This window comes from Rhopalosiphum padi, chromosome 1 (assembly GCF_020882245.1).
Source record: "Rhopalosiphum padi isolate XX-2018 chromosome 1, ASM2088224v1, whole genome shotgun sequence".
Taxonomy (NCBI): Eukaryota; Metazoa; Arthropoda; class Insecta; order Hemiptera; family Aphididae; genus Rhopalosiphum; species Rhopalosiphum padi.
The window spans coordinates 53,034,874-53,054,856 of NC_083597.1; the positions used below are offsets into that span (position 1 = coordinate 53,034,874).

The following is a 19,983-nucleotide window of genomic DNA, read 5'->3' on the forward strand; positions in this document are numbered from 1 at the left end:
CTAATAACTATGTACTAATGAGGATTCTATTCCTACTATATATAAAAATTGAACACTACATTTTTAATTACAAAATAATTGTACTAATGTTTGTACTTTTTACTATTTTTGTCAAAATTTGAACTAATAATAATTTAAAATGTCAAATGTCAAATGTCTATAAATAACTGCATCAGTCAATTTAAATAAAATAGAAATAAAATTATTATAATTATTTAAAATAATTAAATAGAAATATTGGCTGTCATTAGGCAAAATCGTTTTTCATAAATATATTAACATTCTATCTAGAAATAATTTTCAAATATTTTGGATTTTTTTTTTTTTGTTTGTTTCGATAAAACCATTTGAAATTACCAATCTGTTTGATGTACCTGTTGATAAAATATTTTGATCTTAAATTAGAAATAGATTACTTGTATAGGTGCCCAGTGCTCAGATATTCAAAATCAAATTAGGTATACAGGATGTTTCTGAAATTAATAAGGCAAATAATATAAGCCTACTCACTGGTGGCCTAATAAAGAATTGTATTTTTTATGAATTGAAATGTGACATCATTTTTGAGCTTGTCATGTGGTTTTCACGTTTTTCTCACGCTTGAGTCGTAAACTAAAAAAAAAAGTGGTGTAACACATCTATATGAGAGGTATCAAAGATAAACAGAGTTCAAATTGTTTGTTGTAATTTGACAACTCACTATGTTTTACATTGTAAAATTATCATAATCAAAAAGTTTTTTATTTTTAATATCAATTCTTATTTACCAGAGTTCTTCAATGTACTGTGTACTTAACAGACTCAATAGTTAGTAAATAAGTACATATCTGAATATTCAACATTAGTTTACATTATTCAAAATTTAAAAATAAATTGGATATGTTGGACTAATCTTTAATTATTTTTTTATTTATTTATGAAGTACGGTGAATATAGTTTCCGTTCAAAATCATAATTTGTTAGCAATGTTTGCAATGATTTATATATGATTCAATTTTGAGCCTTGAGCTGCTAAGTCAATAAAATAAAATAATAGTATGAAAAACATATCTTAAAAAACACCATTAGAATTTTATGAAAAAAATTTTAAATGTTAAGAACTCATAAAATATGAAAACCCAGTTGCTTTTGAAATTTAAAAAAACAACTTAATATTGAATATATAGGAATTAAATTGTTTTTTTGTTTTTTTTTGCTATTGATATTTAAAAAGACAATTCAATTTAAAATAAATAATAAATTATCTGTAAAACCCAATTATATAAGGTTAAATATAAAATAAGAAATAAAATCAACAAATATATTATTGTTTAATGTTTAAATGTAAACAAATAATAATAAAATAAGCTTTATATTGTTCTAAAATTAAGTCTTAATAACAGCTAACAAATGTTAACCCCTATGACTAGAGACACATACTTAAAAACCTTATATACTATTCATTTTACATTAAAACAATGTGCAAATATATAGTTTAAAGCTTAAAAATGTTTTATAAAGGTAACAAATTATTATTATAACAAATTTTAACAAATTATCAAAACATATTTAAGTGACAGTGTTTCATAATAAATAATAGTACAACTTAATAATAGATATTGGATTTAACTGATTTAAGTTATATGGTGTTATATGTATTAAAGATATATTTTATGCTAAAATAATTTAACTTATGAGTACATTATAGAATAAATTAGATATTGGTCGATTGTGGTTATAGAATTGTGATAAATTAAAATATGATTTTTTTTATGAATATCACATTGTCTTATAAAGCTCATTAGTTGCTAATTTAAGCACAGCCTAATTAAATTTGTACGTGCAGAAAACGCAAGGAATTATTTCTTTAATAAAGAAATAATTATGCTGAATCACTGATGAGATGTTGATGGAGAAACAATAGTAATATCTCCTGTGTTTGCACTGAAAACAAAAAAAATGTTGATAAAATGAGTAACTATTATTTTTTTAAATAAATTGTATTGTATTAATAAAATAAATGATAAATAATATTATGAAAATTTTTATGCTGAATATATATATATAATATATTTTGTGTCTGTAGAATTAAATAATTATTATTATTATTTATCAATTTAAACTTTAAAACAATAGTTTATCTAATTTAAAAATGATTCTGACAAATTTATGTTAGATATAGAGAGTATGTACTGAGCTAAAACAAGAAATAGATTAATTTTAAGTATACAACCTTACACTCTGTACAACTGAAAAAGTATAGTATGAGTACACATAAAACAAAACTATAGTGTGTTTCACATCAAATGCAACTCGAACATAGCGAACCGAGTGAGGGTTTCCAATCAAATCAATGATTCATAAATTTATAACAATAAATAATAGTTCTGTAAATAAACCCTAACCAAAAACTGCCTCTCAGCTCTATGATCGAATAAAATTTGATGTGAAACGCACTAGCATTATAGTAGTTTCTCATTGCAACAGCACTTAGTATAGCAGTTCAACCTCTCACCACACATACCAGAATGCAACTCACATTTGAATGAGTGAAGTAGTCATATTCTCTAAAAGGATATGGTATAAATCATATCACCAAAATAATATGCGAATGTTATACATCATACTCGTCATAGTATATTATAAATTGCTTAACGGTCAAAGAGGACATGCTATTTCTGTGCCTGTGTATACTTATCATGTATCATTATAGTTGTCATTCTAACAATTATTGATACACATTTTTAACCTTATTAAATCAACAATAACTATAAACCTATACCAGATGTTTAAAATTTTTAAATACAATTACAAACATTTAGTTGAAGTTTTAAACAGCATTTTTAAACTTACCAGATGTAAATAAATGGAAATAATGTCAAAGGTCTAAGTGTAGTATAATTTTTAATTTTAACATACCTCGGCTTATATTTGATATGAAGAATTAAAAACATTAACCCCAACAAAAAGCAACAACATCCAACAACAATATAAGCATATCCAAGAAATAAATTTCTGCCCCCTGTAAATGAAGTGTTGGATAGTATCAAACTTTTTGTTCCACCAAAGCCTGCTACTGGATAATCTAAAAAATTGAATAACTATATTAGTAAAAATATAAATATATATATATATATTTTAATTATATAAAACATACTATATTCTATAACTAATTTGTAATCTCCTTTAGGTAAGCCATTTTTAAACTCATTAGAATGATTAATACGTCTGTATAATTTGCGAAAATCAGGAAGTGCAGCAGTTCGCATCCAAACAATCAAATCTTCATTTTCAAAACCATTGTTTAAATGATTTTCTGTATCCAATTCCCATATATTCACACGCCAGTCAATTGGTTTTTCAAAATCTTTGAATGCTAAAAGTCAAGTATTGAATACTGTATAAATTATTTTATTATTTATACATAATTTATTAATCCTACATTTTTCAAATCATAGTTGAAAAATTAAAAAAAAACATTTCATTGTAACTTATACTTATTTCCTTCAGAGATCTTATACCAAAAAAATAACATAGAGAGTTAAACTATATTTTATGCAATAAAATGTGTTGATAGAAATTTAAAAAATTTGTTATCAAAATGTGCAGTGACAATTTAAAGGCAATGCTTGTTCCTAAATAAATATAATCTCTGCTCCCACAACCCTTATAGGACGATGAGCAGATCATAGAGATAATGGTGACGGCATGTTGGTGCCGATTGCCATTTTTGGCGATAGATGCACAGTTTCAATGTGTTTTTGTCTGACACCAACACACACTTATTCTAAATAATTTTTAGAGAAAAAATATGACTCTAGATAGAATAATGTAATATAATATAATCTCTAAAAATTTAATACAGTTTATTAAGTGATTATGTAAGATATAACAAACCTTCTTTCAAATTTCCTCTTGGATGTTCTGGATTTTGATATTTAATATTTTTATCAGAGTCCCAAGCAATTTGAGTTCGAAGTAATGGAACTTTTTTTTCATTGTACATCAATGATAAGTTATCTAAAATAAAATAAAAATAATTAAGCACATGTATTGTATGTAAAACATGAGTTTTACAATTAATTGTTGAATTTAAAAATAGATAGAATTGTAATATCATAGAATATTAAATTATATTATTATTATTTTTTCTGTGATAATATGTGCTGAAAATCTAGATAATACTTTTTTCATATTAAACACAATTTAGTAAACAAATTGGAAAATATATAAACAATTCTATAATAGTCAAAATGACTAAAATTATTTAATAGCCAATACGTTTATTAGTGTTTGATTTGCTAAGATAATTTTTATGGTAAAATAGACATTATTACCATTTTAATACCAGTTATTTATACTTAATAGATACTTTAAGTACATTAAATTAAAAAAGGCTTTTTAGCAGAAAAAATTATACACACCACTAAATAATGAATTGGCAATAGCACCACAAGGAGCAATTGGCTTGTTGTTGTGATAATCAAATGGCGCACAGTCACTAGATGGAGTTTTGCTAAGTTTTCCAAGCAATTGAAAGTCATCCCTTGATTTTACATAGCGCCGATGGTTTTGGTAATAGTTGGTTAATCCATAGTACATGTAAACATTAGGCTATACAAAGTACAAATAAGATATGTTTAAACATTTAAATAATATTGACCATAATGTTGTACATCAATCTAATATCATACAGAAAAATCTTCTTCCAATTTAAATGGAATAATGCAATTACAAGACAAGTTACGATTGCTTTGAATAAAATCTGCACATGATTGACTCAAATTATTAATATTTTTGCAGTGGGTATAATCAAGAGTAAATTCTTGAACCTAAAAATATTTTCAAACATGATTAGGTTTATAAAAATATACATATTAAAAATCACTCACCAGATTTGTAAGATATAGTAAACCTATGCCAATTGGAACAAATGCTGCTGCAACTGCAAAGAATATGGGCATTACATTGCGTGCTGTTAGAATTGGTTGCCATGCAGGTAATCGTTGTTGTTTGAATGCTGTATCTGTAATAATGCCCAAGTAGAAAGTGTAATATACATTTGTGCTAATATCTAATATACTTTATGAACAAATTTAAAAAAATTACCAGCTGGCCTTTTAGACTTTGGTTCCTGTGCATCCAACATTTTACTTATAATATTGTAAGATGTACTGCTTAAGTAGTACAAATGACAAGTATTTTATTACGACAACTGCAGCGATTTTACAATCGAGTATTCGACACCGTTAACTGATAGCACATCATTTTTTGACAGCACTACGAAAATAATAAAATTGATCACTTCAGGACATGCAATCTATCACACAATCGCGAATGTACACTGTACAGCTTTTACGGTTTAATATAAAATATGAAAATTAGATTAAATTGATTATTATTATTAACTAAGTGATAATGCGGCGGACGGCACTACGGCAGTTGCACAGAATATTAATATTTATTCTGTGACAGACTGTTCTGTGTTCGAGTTCGACGAACTATGGTGAACAACTTAACTGTACATTATTATATATTTATATCATAATATGCATATAATATGTATATATTCTAATAAATCGTTAGTTGACTACAGTCTTCAACTACAACACAATATAAATTATTAATATTAAAATAATCGTTATCAGCTGTTTCGTACACATCGTAAGTTTATATTTATTGTGTAAACACATACACATCGTAATCATAGATAATAATATTATAGCATCATCTAGGTACCTTAAGTATATACAATTTTTACTGTACACGATCTAAGTCATCTAACTATCTAAGAATATATAATAATATATATATATAAGAATATATTGGTAGGTAACATACATCTAAATTTATATTATGATTTATTAGTAATAGTAATTAATATTTTACATTTATTATACCAGCCACTACTTTTTTATGTCATTACTCATTAGTCACTTTAGTTGTGCAGAAAATAGAATATTAATCATCAGAATATAATTAATCATTAAATAGTGAATACCTAATGAATATATTATTAAAGTACATTATGATATCATTGTATAATGAGAGCCGATTTCAAAACTTTTTGAGTACCTACATCATACTTTGGTTATCTAATACTAAGAATTGTATCGTACACTTTGCACAAGGCGTCTAAGGTGACTGGTGTGCCAGTGTGCCACTATGATGTTTAAGCACTATAAACAAACTCATTGGCGTCATTTCAGTTTTTGAGAGGGGGTTTTAACAAACATAAGATTTGACCAGCCCACATCGCTAAAAGAAAATTCATACCTATCTATCCAGACACCAGGCAATATCAATAACAAAAAACCAGCCCGAGGTCAAAAAGGGGCAGAGAAAATACTCACCTGACCCAAATGACGCCACTGTATAAACTATAACATATCTGTGAATGATGTACATAAAAAAATTAGGTATTACTATTTTAAACTCGAAATGTGTTCTTTATATTGTATTGATTATTGAATGTCAATATATTGACAACATGCCTACATGTTACCTACAAATTGAATACCTTCAATAATTAAGTACCTGCCGACCACAACAAAATATAACCTCAGTCCTCAACTTTACACGACACGGATGGTGTGATTAAGTGTGTAGTGTGATAGGTGTCTGGTGATGATGTGACTGTGTAAACCCGGATATAGACCTTAATATCTTGTTTAGGAAGTATAATAAGCAGTAATCTTCTGATTTAAAGATCTGAAGAAGAAATAAAAAAATACAATAATAATACAAAATACAATGGTTACACGCGAGATACGATAACAAGGAACTCCATAGCATCATACTACCTATTTATCTACAATATGAGAATAAGGCGCATACGCAGTCCGCAGAGAAATCGTGAAAAAATAATTTCATTGTTAACTAATTTATTGTTGAAAATGGAAAAATAAATAAGCAAGTACCTAATCGCTCTGCTGAATTTACAGAAAGTGTCGAGTGTATCTTGTCATAATCTTTACTCATTGGTAGGTTACTGTAATAGATGTATTTAATTTGAATTGAATGATAAATCATTACCGCTATACGATAAAAAACAATTCTAAGCGGAGACAGTCTAACTTTTTAATAAACAAGGTTACCAAACAATTATTTAAATAAATAATAATAATAATATTAAAAAACGTTCGTATATTATTATATTTATTTATTTTAAGATTTTCTTGATTATTTAAAAAAGCTCACTGGAGTATATTTTTTTCTATAAAAAATGTCTGTAGTCAACACCTACACTCACCGTTTAGATTTTTTTTTATTTTAATATTAAATTAATTGTTTCAAAATATGTTTGTTTTTACAATAATTTTAACAATTATAATACCATTTTTTTTTTGTACTTCTCGTTGAATACGTTAAAATTAAGTAAAAATAAATAACAACAGGGAAAATAAAGTTTTACAATATAATTGGTGTAATATATAAGTTTTTCGTATATTTAATATATAGATAATATGTGCTTGAATGAGTGATTATGAAAATTTCGATTCAAATGATAGGTACTTAATTGTTGAGATAAAAAGACGTGGTTTCAATCTGTAATTTCTAGTTTTTTTTTTTAAATTTTATAGTAGATGTCTCCTTCAATGAATGTTCCATAAGTGGCCCTGTTATTTTAGTAGGTACTCTACTATACCTATTGCACGTCATACTAGTCATACTACATATTAATTTAAAAAAATGCATAGTTGGTATAAATTATAAGTTATGGCTTATGAGGGTGCTAATTTCGGAATTAGGAGTGCCAAGACAAGGCATAGACTCAATTTTTAGAGAAATTGTGCCCATACGTAAAGTTATTGCCTAATATCGCTATATATACGTATCTGTATACCTTCTACAGCAACATGATGCTTTTTAAACTATTATACTAAGTATTAAAAAATAATTATAAAGTATTTGCTCATACTTACAAAGATAATTGCCTGTATATTTATTATTTATAGATAATAACAGTCAAGAGCCAATGGTAATTACTATAAAGTATTAAAGTATAAGTAATAGGTAGTACCTACCTATAGGTAATAAAAGTGAATTATTTTTTAATCAAACTATTTCACAAAATCACAAATTATTCAAAAATACTAAAATCGCTGAAATTTTTATTAAGTTTTAGAAAAATAGTAATTTAACTAATTGAAAATTTAGCTTACATATTAATATATTATATTTTATATAATAATGTTAAACAGTTATTGTAGTTATAAAAAAAATTATACAAATAGCCAAAATAATTTTAAACATAAACAATAACTATAGTCTATAATATAACATAATTTGAAATAGATATAACTGATATATGTAAGTTTATTGTTTACGTAATCTTATTTAACTATAGAACAATGATAAATAGACTACTAATGTTTTTTAATACATTATATATTTGTGTATAAGTGGGCGTAGATTATTTGGGCGAATTTACCTAAAATATGGTCTGTTTAGGCGAATAAATATATACCGTTTGGGCAAGGGTTTTTCAACTAAAAATACCGTTTGCAGAGCGGTATGAAAATGCTTATAATAAACACTCAACACTTAATTATTTAAATTTTCGATAATAGTGATTAATAATGATTAGCAATAATATCATCCGTATCTGTCACCAGGTTTTTACCTCGTATAGGTAAAAATAATTTCACTCGCCCAAACGGTACAAACATAGACTTATAATATATTATATATTATAAGTCTATGGGTACAATTGATAGTCGACCAAACAGACTATTATTTTTTTTTGTCAATATGTATTATTATCTTCGCTTAAACGACCACCTCTGTATGAAGAAGTACTATCTATATTCTATATCATTCAGTGACGGCGTGAACTATTTTTCGTATGAAGCATCTATATCCACTACCCGAGATTAGTAAATAGGGTCCTGAAAAAAATGGTAGGAGGTAAGTTGAGTCCCGAAAAATAAAATATATAAAATAAAATAAATTTAGTTTTTATAATATCATGTTCTAAATAAATAGTATATGGTATAAATATTGTATAAATAATATAAATTAAAATATAATATATGGTTTTTTAAATAGCATGTTCTAAATAAATAATAATGTTATAAATAATTTAAAAATTGAATCCTGTAAACAAATATTAGTACGCATAAATATCACCTTTTAGGTAAAAACATAAATGATAAACATTTAACAAATTATAATCGAGTTATTATATTATTAGTATATTTCGTAATTTATTCCTTTAAGGGTTTTTCTTTCCCGAGCGTAATTTTCTTTTTTTGGATTGTACTTGGTAATTTAATATGTGTCTCAGACTGTACTTGTAAATTACAAGTTGTAATAGTTCCTCCACAAAACAGAATTATTCAAAAGTAATTTGCATAAATACTAAATATTAAAATTTTAAGTATATAATATTTTAGATCTTTTTTTTCGTGTTATGGAGGACCGGAGGAAGGACTGCTGTTGGCATTACTTTCCCTATATTTTAGAGCTAGTCACATTTTTTTTCGAGGGGGACTGATCAACTTTTGTAAAATACAATTTAAGATTTTTGCAGCAATTTTCATAAACCATTAAAAATTAAAATAATTTTTAAATTTTCTTAATATTTTGGGGGTGTGGGATTGCAGACCCCTCAGCCCTCCCACTTGCAACGCCATTGAGCCGGGATCTAACTTATATCTACCTCCTACGATTGTTTTATACTTGGAACTCAATTTCTACCGCCTTCAAAATGAACACAAATTATCGTGGACTGAATTTAGCTAGCCCCCACCAATTTTTTCTCATATTTTAAACAATTTCTCAATAATATAACGAAGCATACCTAATATTTACTTAGGTATAGATATGTCGTTAGGTTTGACTATGGGAGTGTAAAATGTAAATTATAGAATAGTCTAGTCGTTTAGATTCTGTAGATTTGAGTCATTGCCCAACCCAACACCGTTTTTGCACGAGATGGCCGCCTTATAAAATAGCTATTCACGCAGCCACTAATATAGTAATATTATAAGGTTAACATTTGTCCATATTCATTGCCTAAATGAAAAAATTTAATTATGTTGGTATATTACAGGCTGTAAAATTATTAATTTATATTTATCAAAATTAAATTATCACAAACAGGTATAGCCGCGTATAGGTACCAATAACTGCAGAAGCAGATTATGATCGTGATCAAAACCTATTAAAATAATGGCACTTACTAATTAGTAATTACTACCTATTTAATCTTAAGTAACCAGATACCTACTAGTTACATAGAATACTATTTCGTATTTATCACGTTTGGTTCAATGGGCGTTAACATAGTTTCAAATGTAGTTATTAGTTAAGATAATAATATAGTACCAATGGGCAATGTATTATAAAATATAAATGTACACATCATATAAAAGTAATAAATCCATTAGCCTTCAGTAGTCAGTACTTATCCACCTGTGAAGTAAATCATGGTCGTAGTTATCCTATAAAATGACGATCATCGAACAATTAAGTGATGTACGAACATGTTTGTTAAAATTATTTGAGAGAATTGCTTATGTAATAAATATTTTTAAAGAACAATAGTGCTTTCTCTTATCCACGCGCAATACTATACTAATTTGGTTTACCAGAACAAATTAAAAATTTTAAGATTTAATATTAGAGTGAATTCACTTATTTTTTTTTATCAAACTTTAGGTTAAGATCTTTATGTTTTTATATGCTAATTAATGGTATTTTTTACAATATTTCAATTTTTCTGAGATAATATGATGTATAAAATCACTTTTAAATTGTAAAATTTTACCATAGTACCTATACTCGTTACTTATCTCAGAACTTACATTAAAATTGAATATCGTATAAAAGCACAGATATGTTCTTGAATTTAAGTTTGATTATATGTCAATTCACTTTAACACACTAACACAGTAAGACTAAATCTAACTGTTTACATCACAAGGTCCTACTGATTTACACAATATTAAATAATTTTAGATTCGGAAGCAATTTATATCATTTGAATCTATTCCAGAACTATGGAAAAATCAGCCGACATACTTATTAGTCCAAATGTTATTTATTATGGGTGGAGCAGTAACACTTTTACACGGTAAGATATAAAGTGTTTCGGTACTATTAATAAGTAGCATACTAGTAGCACAACATTAAATTTGTGTGCGATGTGTCGATGTCCTGTTATACTTAGTAAGTTGAATATTAAATGCCTCTTGCAAGTTTTAATTAATATAACTTAGAAGATAGCTATTTAATCATAATTATTATAAAATTTTATAGAAGAACACGACTATTAATAAAATTATTTATGAAAACTAAAACATTGGATCTTTACCATTTTAGCACTTACTAACGGAGGAAGACGTCCTTTACTTTGGTTATGCATAATTTGTCACGGTTTGGTTGTTGAGTGTATATGTTATCTCATGGATGAAATAGACAATTTTTGGCACAGTCGTGCACCAATTATGTTTTTCCGACATAGGCTTCCGTTGTATGTTATAATCTTATGTAAGTATTGCATTTCTAGGAACTAATGTAAAGTTTATGTTTTAGATATTTTTTTTAATTTTACAGATTCAGTTTTTTATTACATAGCAATTGAAATAGCTTATAGAACAAACAAAACAAAAATAGGCTTCATAGTTACTGTAGGATTAAATGTATTTTTAATTGATTTACCATATGATATTATGGGTATAAAATTTGTCCATTGGACCTGGCACGATACTGATCCAAACATAGGGGACCGAATATATTGGGTACCATTGACTTCTTATTATTTTCATATGGTGTTTTCTGCAAGTTTTAGTTTTTGGTTTTTCATTAAAGGTGTTGATCTTGATCAAACGTATACATCTAGAATAGAGATTTCGACTTCTCTAAAAGCAATATTCCTTAGTACACCTTGTGGAATATTATGCTTTTCTGTACTCTATCATCCATTACATGATCTGTACAACGTTCCAACACAAATAATAATTATGTTTTTAATAGCATTATACATCATGTTATCTATTTTAAAACGCAAACCTAGACAAATGTTTAACCGTCCATTAACTATAATTTTTTATCTTATCGTGTACTATGCAACATTTTTATGTTTTGCAATATGGGGAAAACCGGAAAATGAAATTTCAATTGGACCTCATGAAGAAATCGGTCCGTGTAATATTACAGTATCATCTTTTGGAACGGTAAGTATTTATCAAGATTTAGAACTATATACAAAAAATACCCGAACTAAAAGTATCAAAAGCAGTATAAAATATTTTCTTGTCAAACAGTTTTTATTATGGTTATTTCTATTCTTGCCATACGAGTAATCCATTCCATTTTTCATAAGACTTATTATAAACTACAGTTCATTGATCATTTATTTATGAAAACCATAAAATTTAACATATTTTTAAAATCATTTAAATTATTAGTATATCATGGTAAATTGAGTTGATATAATAGTATTAAATACCTAAAATATTATTAAAAGGATGTTATACCCACACAAAGTGTCATTTGTTATGGCATGAATATTATATAGAATAAACCATTTTACTGTCATGTTCAAAATTAGAATGAATCATTCTGCTATAAAATATAAATGTAAAAATATTATTCAGGTGATCAGGTACCATACAAGCATTTTTAATTATAATTTCAAAGCAAGTTATAAGCATTTTAAATTTCATAAAAATGAACTATTATTAAATGCTCATAACTTGCTTCAAATTAAGATGAAAAATCTATGTAGTCTTCTAGATAAGTTTTATCATATTATACAATTTGATAGTATACAAATTTACCCTCAAAAAACAGAAAAACATGTATAGGTATAACATTCACTTAATAATAGAACAAATATTAAATATTAATACCCCGAGTTTTTTAAAGCTTTAGCATTAAAATATTTTCATTTTTTTAATTATATTTTAGGAATTAAAAAAACGTAAATATTTATGTATTGAAGACTATAATGAAGATTTTGATTTTCACTGTGTAAAAGATGTACCTGCTCAACATAGCCAAATTTATACAATATGTGGAACACCTTTTAATAATCGGATTGAATATATTATTTTAATAATCACAATAATTATAATAGCATTTACACATTTTAATGAATCATTTAAAATAATAAAACAAATTAAAAAATCTCATTGATTATATCAAAAGTTTATTAAGCTAGAGAAATATGAAAAAAATAATAATAGTATGAATAAATTTGTTTACAAATAGTTTTACAGTAAATATTTTATCTATGTTCCATACACATCAAATTTATCTGTTTATTGTAATTAATTCTTGATATCGTTTGAGTTGATTATAAATTTGTATTATTCATAACTTTTTTTAATATTGCCAGCTTTAGTGGAAAATAGAAAATATTTGGTATGCGGTTTCAAAAACTAATGATATACATGAAATGTGATTTATAAATAAAATATAAACTTATACATAAAATAGTAAGTAGTTAATAGTAGTTAAAATAAAAGCAACCGCCAGTCTGCTGTTGGTAGACTTCAATGGTGTCGCCTTCTTCCATTTCAAGAGAAGAAGGAGTGTCGGCTTCACTAATTGCCTGTCCGTCAAATCGGAATCTCACAGTTGCCATAGCTAAACCCTAAAATATTAAAATTTTGAATGAATTAGATTATAAATGTTAAACTAGCACATAGGTTTATTTAGTTAATACTAGCTGTATAGAGATATAAAATATTTATAATAACATTTAAAATGTATAAATATTTTTTGAAACAATGATTCATCATTAACTAACATCTTACAGTGTTTACTGTTTTTGTACACCATACTTATATTTTTTGTCTACATCTCAAAAATATATCACTTGGAAAATGTATGTTGAGCAATTCACATAAAAATTATTTAGATTTAATATTAGTTAATTGATATATCATTAAACTTAACTTTGATATATTAATTTTAAAGCAAGTTACAAGTGAATACAATATTAAATAAATTTAAAATGATTAAAATTTGCATCAATTTTAAATTATAAAAAAAAAGAACTTTATTCAAACTTCAGAATGTTGTTACCTTCAATAATATATCATTCAACACTAATATTAAAACTAAACTATATTCAACTTAAAATTGATATGATTGCTTCACACCTGAATGTTGTCTCAGTTTTACTAATATATAGCATACTAAAAACTGTTTCACCAGAGCAAAAAGCCAAAAACCAATCAGGCTGTAGTCTGTCCAAATTAAGCAACCACATTTTCACACTGAAAGAAAACTGTACAATATAGTTTTTAATGTTGTTGTTTAGTAAATGTTCTTTTTTAGTGTGAAAATTTTGTTGCTAACTTGGATTACAGCTCCCTAGTGGTGCATACAATTTTGTAATGTTACTTTTTTTCTAAAATTATAAGTAATCTAAACGATTTTAAATAAAAGTAGTGTGTTTAATTAAATACAAAACTAAAAAAACAACCTAAATAGTATTGTTTTAACTTAGTTATAATGAAAATAGTAGGGTTTCTAGTTCTAGAATCTATAGAGACAATATGGTAAATAGAATTTATTATTTTTGAGTTAATAAAACATTACATTCATACAAGTATGATATTAAAAAAAACATGAAACTAAGTTGATTTTAATTGTTTTACAGCAAATTAATTTAGTAAATCTTATTTGTATAAAATGGATACAAAAATATTCTATAAAATAAGACTAATTAATGGAATATAACCAAAAATATACAAGTATAATTTAAAAACCATATTTATATTTTATTTACCTCCATAATGTAAGACACACAAAAATTGTGGTTAGCTAAATATCTAAATTAAACGAGTCAAGATTATGAATAATTTATTATATATGATATTGAGTAAAATTATTATTTTGAGCGATTTATCTAAAACCTAACTATGTAATAAATTAATTTAATAACACCAAGTTATATTTTTTTATATATACAACAGTAAATGGTAGACACTAGTGATGAAAAATATAAAGAAATAGAGTAAAATTCAGATAATATAACATGGTTATCATTTGTCTTATCAATAAGATAAAATATAACTACTAATATTGATTTTCGGTAATAATTTAAAATTATGCTAACCATCAAAAATGTAATTGGTAGAAATTCACCCAACTTATGTTTGTATACCCATACACAAATAAGTTGATGACTGTCTACTTTCCTGTACTTGTCAGTGAAATTTTACACTTAGTTAATCGATATGGTTAGTACAATTCAAGTAAGCAACTACAGTTGCTAAACAACCATGGTGTTTTGTTCACTGACAATCAGTTAGTAATTTTGTACAATTAAAATCAATAGTTAAGTGAATTCTTGATTGAATATATTCCAATTAAATAAAAATGTGTCTTATTAAGTCTAAAATTTAGTTACTGTTAATAATAATAACAATTGCAATAAATTACTTCTTAATAGCTTATACTTACAGTTCTTTCACAATAAGCATTCATGAGCTTTTTTAAAGGAGTATGTTTCTTAATCTTGAATTGAACCACAGCATTATCTTGGCCAAGAACCTTAAGATTAATGTGTTCAGGGGCGTCCTAAAACACAATATATTTTTTAATAATGATTAATGTTTAAAAACTAACAACATTAAAATTTGTAACTAACGTTAAAATCTTATAACATAATAATTCAATAACAAGCTAATGTTATTGTATCAAAAACTTTTTACACATAATCTAAAATTGATCTTTAATAACCACACAATTATGAACTTAGTCAGAAGTAAGTTGACTTATCGTGCTAAATATAATCAATGTTAACGATAATAATTGTCAACAGTAATTGAGGTAAGTCAATGATGGTGGTAAATTACAGGTTCGAGGTAAATAATTTAACTTATGAATGATATATTCAATAGTACCGCCATTCTGGGACTATCCACATAACGACCTTCAATATGACAAAATGCCATGGTTGATCAATACACACTATGCAGCACTGTTGAAATGCTGAATTTTAGAAAAACTTGATTATTTAACAAGACGCGTATGAAACAAACAAGCGTGTGCGGGAATGAAACAAGACGTTAACAAACCGGATTGAGAACCAACGCTAAAAATATTATACATGTTAAGATAGAAAATGCGCGGGCACGACGCTAACTTGAGCACGAGGTGTCAACACGCCAGACGCGCACGAACATACGTCAAATCGGGTGGGCAACAGACGCGATGGACCGTCGATTTTTCCATCATCCGACGCCATTACAGAACGCCAACTCGTGTTTTTATTTTGCGCGCGCTACGCGAACTTGTAAATACTTACTCCTTTGTCTACGGCCATTTTTGATGTGTGTATATAAATTGATTAATAGACGAACGGTGTTGAAGACAACGCGGTTGCACTATGGCTGTGAAATGACTGAGATGCAATTTTCCGATTGTATATCTTCCGAATTTATATTCGAAACGAATAAGGTTCGTTGGTTCGGGTATACCGGCAAGATTGATGAACAGTGTTACTCACACGCCAGACACAGACGCCAGTCGCCACAGGCAAACAACAGACAACAATAAACAAAATACAAATGGAAGCGAAATGCGAATCACTGTATGCGGCGGTTAACCGTGGTAGTTGGATGGTCGATAATCATTGTTGCCGCTCGATGTATCTTTTGTTAAGTTGGTACCACTGTCTGTCTGCATTACGAACATTATCTTAAGCCATGATTACGAATACGAATTGCTTTGGGTTGCAGTGTTTACCTCGAACATTAATACTTTCACAACATTCAACTACTCCGAATTTGGTTACCATGGTTGAAATATATATAATATATCAACCATGGCAGTTACTACGAAAGCCGAAAACCCGAAAGGCAGTAGGCACGTCTAGGCACTAAGGTCTAAGGCAGTAAGTTGCTACAGAGTGTAGACTATAGATAAAGAAATTCCACAAAAAAATGTAATGTGAGGTACTTCGAATTTATAAAATAATTAAATTTAGGAAATATTACAATATTACTTATTAGTTATTACTTATTACCACGACGACACGTTAATACCACTATATAATTTTACTGCGTTTTTATTTCATAATTTCATAACCAATAGGCAATAAGACAAGTAATAACCATTTTAATTAAAAAGAAAAAGTGCATAATATTATAGTTGAAGTATTAACTATTTAAAACCTCTATTTTATATATTTTATAATATCCCAATCTACCCGTGTAAACGTTTTATCATAAGTTATTAAAATGTTTGTAGCCTTGTAGGCACTAAAGATAATAGTCCTTAAAAATGATTTTACAAAAACAAAATAGACGTAATTTTTTAACTATTATTTATTATACTTAGAGAACGTTTTCACAAATTATTAATTTTTATAGATTAATATTAATAACTAAATATTTTTAAATCACCATATGTGCAGCCCCCATATTATAAATCCATTTCCTTGGACCCATAGGACAAAAAGTTAAATAAATTAGACCATTCGTTTGAATTTTGATTCTGAGACGTTAATTTTTTCAGAAAAATTATCCACTGAATAATTTACAGCTTATTACACAAAAAATACTGTCTGAGCGAATAAATATGAATAGTAGGTTCATAGATAAATTAATTTATATATTGTAATATTGTATAGACATAAGTGATTAGTGTTTTATACTGTGAATTGAAAAAAAACCACATAAATAATAAGTAATCAATAATTAACTCTTAACTTTAAAAATATATTTGTATAGTAATATTATAATATAGGTACCGACAACGGCAAAAACATTAATATACATTTTGCAATTAATAAAACAAATAGGTATTCATATACTCTATATGTCTATATGTCTATATACCATATATATAAATAATCATTAACCCCATTTTTAAAAACTTTGCATTAATGTCACCAGGTTATTATTTTACGCAGGTACAAATAATTTCACTCGACAAACTGACTATTAGTTTTTTGGTAAAAATGATTAGTCTAGGGAATAGGACTTGTAGCTCATAAAAAGCACTTAATATGCAAGCACTTAAGTACTTAAAAACCATACAATATGCATTTAAAAACGCTATAATAAGCACTTAAAATTTTTCGTCAGATGATTGTTTTGTGTAAATTCCATATTTTTCATTTACAATATTTCGTCACACGTATTTTCACAATATGTATTACACTAATAATAATATAACAAAAATAGGTTAGGTAACTTATTAAGTTATGATTGTACTAGATACAATATTACATGCAAATTATAGAACGATCAGAACGTAAGTGTTTCAAATAACGTATTTACAATTTAATGTATTGTAAATTAGATTGGTTGTCAACACAATATTTCAAGCCAATATTGTGTATCTCTGTTTATACATATTTATACCACAGAATAAATATTAATATTAATTAATTATTAATATTCTGTGTTTATACTGTTCGCGACTCGCGCTGTCTATTTTATCTATATTATTATCGATGATATAATACTGTCAATCGGCAATCGACGACGATGACCGTGCGGCTACTTTACGTCCGGCGAGCCGCACGCCGTGCTTTGTCGTTGGTGTGCACCACGATTTAAAATATATCTTAAATAGTGGGTTACACGTCCTAACAAAGCCATTAAAAATCGACATTTTATAGCTGATACAGCTGCATTTTGACGTTCACTATTGACACTCAGTGCATAGAATATATATTACACTCGTGTTTGGGGTGGAGTAGGAAGGTCCGATTAATATGACCATTATACTTATTAACAGGGTATTGGAATTGAATGATGCGCTTAAAAATAATAAAATATGTGCATGGATAATATGCATTAAAAAAATCTTAATTATGCAATATTATGTAGTTATGTTTAAAAAAAAAATTAAACAAATTTAGGTATAATTTTTTAATTTTGGTTCGTAGATCTTGAAACATTTTTTGATTATTCAGTCCTATAACGATTTGTCATACAGAAAATTGCAAACGGACTGTTTTTAAGGAGTTTGATATAGGCAATTTTCTATGTTTATACCTATGGATTGCATAAACGCGATTTTAATAACAAATGATTGGCTGTTAAAAATAATAAAATATTTTAAAGTATATATTTTAGCCTTATACGTATGGGCTATAGGCTATGGCCATAAGACATGTTAACTTTATATTAGTATTTTTAGTATTATTTGTTTTAAAACTATATTATGTTATGAAGCCAGAAAGTTTTTAAAATTTTGTGCATGTGCAAATATTTTTTTTCTAATAATCTATTTAAAACATAGTACATTGTTCGTCGCTTATAAGACTCATGGATATAAGGTTCAGTCGCTGATTAAATTCAAAATCGTCTGGAACGGTCTGGATATATTCAAATACATAATAAAAATTCGGTTATAATTCAAATTTGGTAAAAAAAAAATGGTAGAAAATAAACATGTTTGGTTAAAATTTTGAATTAAATTAGTTTTCAAAAAATATCTATTTTTGTTGGTTATTACTGGTTTCGATTCATGCTTTATAGTGTATGTATGTACTATGGATTTACAACAAATTTTATCGCAATAATCATTATTATAGTGCAAGTTATAAATACACTAAAGACTCAAGAGGTGTTAAGAACAGCTGTTCGTCACAGAGGTAATAATTTTAATATACAATCTAAGTACGAGCAGTATATTCTTGGAATATTAGAACCCAATTCGAAACAAACCAAAATAACAAATTTTTTCATAAATAATAAGAATGTACATTATACAATACATAATATGATGTACATACATAATTTATAATTTTAATTTTTTAATTATAATTTTTTTCATTTATTCACTAATAACTAATAAGTAATATTATATATGTATTTAGAATTTAGATAGATTAAAATAAAAGTAAAATATGTAGTAAAATAAAATTCAGAAATTTGTAACTAAAATTTTTGATTTTTTTTGCCACTTCACTTTTAATATTCATTTAGTTATCTACTGTATTTTCTAATAGGGTAATTAAATGTATAATATATAATTTTATAATAATTTAATATATATATAAATCAGTTATATTGTATCCAA

The 19,983-nt window shown here is 26.5% G+C and overlaps 3 protein-coding genes across 5 annotated transcripts; 1 reads left to right on the top strand and 2 right to left on the bottom strand.

The window, feature by feature from the left end:
• Positions 1 to 1,291: 1,291 nt before the first annotated feature.
• Positions 1,292 to 5,597, bottom strand: LOC132917522 (cell cycle control protein 50A). Its single transcript, XM_060978303.1, has 8 exons — positions 5,089 to 5,597; positions 4,872 to 5,005; positions 4,674 to 4,811; positions 4,404 to 4,593; positions 3,877 to 3,999; positions 3,137 to 3,355; positions 2,899 to 3,064; positions 1,292 to 1,923 (listed from the first exon to the last, which is right to left on the bottom strand). Exons 1-8 carry the CDS (start codon positions 5,126 to 5,128, stop codon positions 1,872 to 1,874), a joined length of 1,062 nt encoding a protein of 353 aa, XP_060834286.1. The 5' UTR covers positions 5,129 to 5,597; the 3' UTR covers positions 1,292 to 1,871.
• Positions 5,598 to 10,301: 4,704 nt separating this feature from the next.
• Positions 10,302 to 13,425, top strand: LOC132932220 (uncharacterized). 3 transcript variants are annotated; one of them, XM_060998490.1, is made up of 5 exons: positions 10,302 to 10,461; positions 10,945 to 11,059; positions 11,308 to 11,475; positions 11,521 to 12,161; positions 12,898 to 13,425. In XM_060998490.1, the coding sequence occupies exons 1-5, from the start codon at positions 10,435 to 10,437 to the stop codon at positions 13,123 to 13,125; spliced, it is 1,179 nt and encodes a 392-aa protein (XP_060854473.1). In that variant the 5' UTR covers positions 10,302 to 10,434; the 3' UTR covers positions 13,126 to 13,425. The 3 variants fall into 3 exon arrangements, with proteins under 3 accessions (XP_060854473.1, XP_060854474.1, XP_060854475.1); XM_060998491.1 differs by having other exon boundaries at positions 11,542 to 12,161; XM_060998492.1 differs by lacking the exon at positions 10,302 to 10,461 and adding an exon at positions 10,501 to 10,877.
• Positions 13,122 to 16,522, bottom strand: LOC132932221 (small ubiquitin-related modifier 3). Its single transcript, XM_060998493.1, has 3 exons — positions 16,253 to 16,522; positions 15,406 to 15,522; positions 13,122 to 13,585 (listed from the first exon to the last, which is right to left on the bottom strand). The coding sequence occupies exons 1-3, from the start codon at positions 16,268 to 16,270 to the stop codon at positions 13,436 to 13,438; spliced, it is 285 nt and encodes a 94-aa protein (XP_060854476.1). The 5' UTR covers positions 16,271 to 16,522; the 3' UTR covers positions 13,122 to 13,435.
• Positions 16,523 to 19,983: the final 3,461 nt, after the last annotated feature.